This window comes from Phaseolus vulgaris, chromosome 11 (assembly GCF_000499845.2).
Source record: "Phaseolus vulgaris cultivar G19833 chromosome 11, P. vulgaris v2.0, whole genome shotgun sequence".
Classification (NCBI taxonomy): Eukaryota; Viridiplantae; Streptophyta; class Magnoliopsida; order Fabales; family Fabaceae; genus Phaseolus; species Phaseolus vulgaris.
In genome coordinates, this window is record NC_023749.2 from 18,073,232 (window position 1) to 18,079,028 (window position 5,797).

The 5,797-nt window shown below is 37.8% G+C and overlaps 1 protein-coding gene across 1 annotated transcript; it reads left to right on the forward strand.

Annotated features, from left to right (window-relative positions):
- Nucleotides 1-1,610: 1,610 nt before the first annotated feature.
- On the forward strand, nt 1,611-4,223 carry LOC137830673 (UDP-glycosyltransferase 79B30). The gene is made up of 2 exons (XM_068638139.1): nt 1,611-2,234; nt 3,238-4,223. The coding sequence occupies exons 1-2, from the start codon at nt 1,732-1,734 to the stop codon at nt 4,106-4,108; spliced, it is 1,374 nt and encodes a 457-aa protein (XP_068494240.1). The 5' UTR covers nt 1,611-1,731; the 3' UTR covers nt 4,109-4,223.
- Nucleotides 4,224-5,797: the final 1,574 nt, after the last annotated feature.

Here is a 5,797-nt window from a genome sequence, read left to right on the forward strand (position 1 = left end):
AGGGTCCATACACAACAAGCAACCTTACACTCCAGGAAGAAATGTTGGCAGGACTCCTCCTTGGTCTCATAGAGAGCACATACCACGTGTCCAGCAAAACCCCTCTCCTTCTCAAGCAAGACCTTGTTGGGATTCTGTTCAACAGCATCCTCCAGGCTGTGAACATTACATTAGGAAACGTCTTCGCCTTCCAAAGGTATTTGAAAACTTCAATTTGAGGGCCCCTAACAGTCTTGACTAGGCACTTATACGTAGAACTCACTGTGAAGCACCCGGGAGCTTCACTACTCCACAGGAGGGGATCCTTTTCATCCTTCATCACTTTGACCCTGGAGATGAGGACGTCCAGCTCAGCTTCCATTAAGGTTTCCCACTCAAATCTACCTCTCCTCCAACTTAAGGTCCACCTCCACTCTGAACCTTCCCACCCTCCTACTTCTTCCACCTTGTGGCCTTGATTTAACGACAGGGAGAACAATCTCGGGAACAAGGTTTTTAGCTTTGAATTTCCTACCCACACATCCTCCTAGAAACGAATTTTATCTCCACTCCCTATTTTCCAGCCAACTTCATCTTGAAACCACCCATCTCCTCCTCCCTCCCTACAAATACTCGTCAAATCCCTCCACCACCAAGATTGATATTTGACAGGCAAGAACCTGCTCCTCCCTCCCTATCGAAGTATGGTTTGGATCGCCAAACATTTATAAAAAAATAGAGAGATGTAAGTGTACATGAATGAATATATATGTATGAATTTTTATCTCATCATCTTATTGATAAAGTGTAAAAAAATAATTACATACGACAAAAAATAATGTAGAAAATTACTTCTTAAAATATAATTGAATTACCAATAAACTAAATTGAAAAAAAAAGTGTTACAGACACATTAGAGAAAAAAAACATTCTAGAGAAGAAAAGGAAAATATAACTGGAATACACTAAAAGCATGGACAAAGTACACAAGTTGATCTAAAAGAAACTCTTAAAAAATACAATTTAGTTGCGATGCTGTGTGAAAAAAAAAAAACATTGTCATTAATAGGTTTTCTACATCATTTTTCTTAAGTCCAATGTATAAAATTTTACCTAATTTTAAAAAATGTTACGACACATTTTTTTTTCAACCAACGTTATGTAACTCCTTTCTTCTCTACTATGGATACTATAAACACGAAATAGATAGAAGTGGAACAATTTTGTTTGAGGAATTGCGAAAGTAAAACATATGACATGCCAAAGTATAATTCAAACTCATAACATGATCCTATAAAATTCTTGAAAATAAATTATTTATTGATAACCACATATTTAAAAAATTTACTTAATAATTCCTTTTAATAATACAATATTATATTTAAATGATAATAATAAATATAAATATAAATAAAATAAAAATAAAAATAAAAATAAAAATAATGATTTATTTTATTGTATAAAGGAACATGAAACGAAAAGAGTGTGACTATCATGATATAAAATTGTTTCTAGGTTGGATGAAGTTGGTGTGAGGGGTCACGTGATGATTGATGAACCTAATGTAAAGACCAAGAGATGGCTATGTACCAACCACCATTAAAAAGAATCACACACCACCACAAGAACCTAAGGGTCTCCGTTACTCTCGTTTCTTCTCCATGTTGTTAGCAACCTCACTCTCTTTCCACTTTATCTCACCTCTGCAATTTCTTTTGGTTCACTTTCACAATTTCTCTTGTTTCTAAACTCATGGAGCCACGTCCTTTGCACATAGCTATGTATCCATGGTTGGCCATGGGTCACCAAACCGCATTCCTCCACCTATGCAACAAGTTAGCCATAAGGGGTCACAGAATCTCCTTCATCACTCCCCCAAAAGCACAAGCCAAGTTGGAACCATTCAACTTGCATCCTGAGTTGATCACATTTGTTACCATCACAGTTCCACATGTTGAAGGGCTTCCCCCTGATGCACAAACCACTGCAGATGTCACTTACCCTTTGCAACCAAACATCATGACAGCCATGGATCTCACCAAAGATGACATAGAAACCCTTCTTACTGATCTTAAACCTGACCTTGTTTTCTATGATTTCACACATTGGATGCCAACCTTGACAAAGAAATTAGGCATCAAGGCTGTGCACTATTGCACTGCCAGCTCTGTGATGGTTGGTTACACTCTCCCACCAGCCAGATATTACCAAGGAATTGACCTATCAGAAAGTGACCTCATGGAACCCCCAAAAGGGTACACTCCTAATCATCAATACTTGATTTTTCTGATCATATTTATTCTGACAGAGCCAAAATAGATAAGATGTAGGAAAATAATATACTTTTACATTTATACCACAAACAGTAAAAAGGCTTTCATTTTACAAATTAATAAAATCTTTTAATCATATTTAATTTATTTTTTGATTTTAAATATTATTATATTATTATAATGTGGTATTAATATATGCTTTTAGTGTGTAGTGTAAAAAAATATTTTCCCTTTAAAACCTATATAGAGTTAATATTTTTTTTCTCCATTATATAGTTCTTGGTGTGAAGAGAAATCAAAATACTTTAATACATCAAAATGTTAAGGATGAAAAGTATTACAACAAATTTTTTTTTTCAAATATCTATAATGTCAAAAATATTTAAGAAAAAAAAATAGCACTCATCATTGATAATATCATTTCTATTAATGAGATTAGCAAATTGGTTATCATGAATAGTTAGACTTTTTCATTCAAGTATGAATAACGTAGAATTACAATTTTATATTTATTAGGTTTTAAATATATAGATATGTAGTATATAAATATGTTGAGTGCTGATGTATTATCACTCTTAATAAATTAATATTTTATTTATTTTTATTTTATTTTTAAGAAAACATTTTTTTTGAATAATGTATGTTTTTTAATGTTTGTGGTGTCAACATATTACCATCATATTTTTTTTATTTAAAATATTATTATTCTTTTACACTTGAAACAATAAAAACAAATACTTGACAGCTACTTTTAATAATATAATAATATTTTAAATTAAAAATAAAATAATTAAAATATTAATTTATTAGGATGTTAGGGGCATGTATTTATTTTAAATAGTGTAACTTCTTATAAAGAGTATCAAAATGTATGTATTTTACTATTAACAGTGTGAAAGAAACTTTTCTCACTCCTTGCATAAATGTATTGTGTGTCATATACCTATCATAGTTATATAAGAGTATATAACATATTTGAACACAGGTACCCTGACTCGTCCATCAAGCTTCATGCTCATGAGGCTCGTGCCTTTGCCGGGAAAAGAAAGGATACGTTTGGGAGCGATGTTCTGTTCTATGATCGCCAATTCACCGCACTGAATGAAGCTGATGTGTTGGCATACAGAACATGCAGAGAAATTGAAGGGCCTTATCTTGATTACATTGGAAATGAGTTTAACAAGCCTGTGCTTGCAAGTGGTCCAGTTATTCTGGAGCCACCAACCTCTGAATTGGAGGAGAAATTCTCCACATGGCTTGGAGGGTTTGAGCCAGGCACAGTGGTTTATTGTTGTTTTGGGAGTGAGTGCACTTTGAGGCCAGAGCAGTTCCAAGAGTTGGTGCTTGGTCTTGAGCTCACTGGCATGCCATTCCTGGCAGCCGTGAAGCCCCCAGTAGGGTTTCATACAGTGGAATCAGCAATGCCTGAAGGGTTTGAAGAGAGGGTTAAAGGGAGAGGATTTGTGTATGGAGGGTGGGTTATGCAACAGTTGATTCTTGCACACCCTTCTGTGGGGTGCTTCATCACACATTGTGGTTCTGGGTCTTTGTCTGAGGCACTGGTGAACAAGTGTCGGTTGGTTCTGCTGCCTAATGTTGGTGACCAGATCCTGAATGCAAGGATGATGGCCAACAACTTGGAGGTTGGGGTGGAAGTGGATAAAGGTGAAGATGGAATGTACACAAAGGATAGTGTGTGCAAAGCTGTGAGCATTGTGATGGATGAGGAGAATGAAACTAGCAAAAAGGTGACGGTTAATCATACTAGAATCAGAGAGACCCTGCTTGACAAAGATTTAGAGTCCTATTATCTTGACAACTTCTGCACGAGACTTCGAGAGATACTTCACAAATGAGTTTGACTTGTAAACCAATTACTTCTAACTTCCAACAATTGGAATTCACGTCAATATTTACAAACTTATGTCACATGTCACAATTCAAAACTCAATGAATAAAGTTTTAAGTGAATTACTATATGTAATTAAGATATTATAAAAAAAATCAAGAAAAAATATGCAATAAAATATAGAAACTAATAGGTTTAAGTGAAATAAAAATTAAATTATATCAATATATTCGTAAAATGTTAAATGAATTATATATTCAAAATGTTAATTAATAGCTAGAAAGAAAAGCAAAGAAAAACTTGGATACGATACATATAAACTAATGAAAATGAAAATTATAGAAAAATAATAAAATATTTGATATATAAATATGTCTATATCATCTCTCTTTACTACCCTCAATTATGCATTCTTAAGGAATGTAACTGTACCGCCCTGGTAGTCGGAAGTGATGACGTGGCATCCAGCTACAGTATAGGTGTGTTGACAAGGCGCCAGGTTGGCAGAAGGGAAGGAAGTCGGGGGGCTCGTGAAGTCGCCAATTGTTAAGTTGGCGTGCTCCGATCTCCAGCATACCAGAACCGGCGATCACCGTGTCAAAGGTGAAGTCGCCAGATGTAAGCTCAGGCGACCTAGTGATTGGAGATCGCCAGAGAAAGCACATCGCCAGAGAATGAAGTTGGTGCAGATTATGAAGGCGGCCGGCGAGACCACAGGGAAGGTGTATGAAGGCACCCTAACTCGCCAGTTCCAGTAGAGATCGCACTCCCAAGTTAAGCTATGCACTGGGCAGTACCATGCATAAGTAACTTAGCCAAAAACGAGAGTAGAAGCAGCGCCCAAGTCAAGGAGGCTCCAGATGAAGGCACGTGTACGACTAGATGCGAGCCACGTGTCCAAGTCTGTAACTGCCAGGAGAGAGAAAGTAACCAGGTATATAAGAGTTCTCAACGAACTTTCTCAGGTACGCACGTTCAGATTATACTCTTTACGCTTGCGAGTTCTAGAGCACACTGTGAGAGAGAATTTGCACGGTTCCTGTTCTCTTAGTATTTGGTGATTCGGTCACTGACTTGGGCGTTGGAGTGCGATCGGCCGCAGCGGCGCCGTTCTGTTCCTTTGCAGGTTCTTGAGGTGGATCTCGAAGAGGAACGGAGGTTTTGAAGTGGTGCGCACGTCGATCCCTTGACGAGGCAGTTTCCAGCGTTCCGGTCAACAGGCAGGATCATCAGGCGCCCACCGTGCGGCCGTGTAAAACTTGCTCCCATCCACAGCGTGAGTTCTTGAAGGTTTTTGAAGTTTTTCTGCGTGGTTGTGTGCTGGTGCAACCATCGTTCGCTGTTTGCTTGAAATTTGTTCGGTGAATTCGCGTTTTATACCGTTCGTTTGGGTTTTCGATCGGTGAAGAGAGGTCTTCCTGCTGTTTACGCGTAATTTGTTCGGTAGAGTTGAGTTCTTTCGCTCAATTAGTTATCCGTGGGAAGTGCAGTGGTTTCTGGCGGAGTTGCAGGTTTCTTTGGAGGTTGCGGTGTTCTTGAGTTTCCTTGCGAAGTTTCGCACGGTTTCTTCCGATTGATCGCTGAGTCGATCGTAGCTGAAGTAAGTGTTTGCATGGTCCGCTTCGGACATGCCCGGGATTGATCCCGACTTCTTGTGCCATCATCTGGCGATGAACAACTTGGTGAGACCAGTGCG

Excerpts from the sequence above, each read along its gene's own strand:
- LOC137830673 (XM_068638139.1), top strand. The coding sequence starts at position 1,732 with ATGGAGCCACGTCCTTTGCACATAGCTATGTATCCATGGTTGGCCATG. Across the intron at positions 2,235-3,237 it reads CTCATGGAACCCCCAAAAGG|GTACCCTGACTCGTCCATCA; the intron begins GTACACTCCTAA and ends ATTTGAACACAG.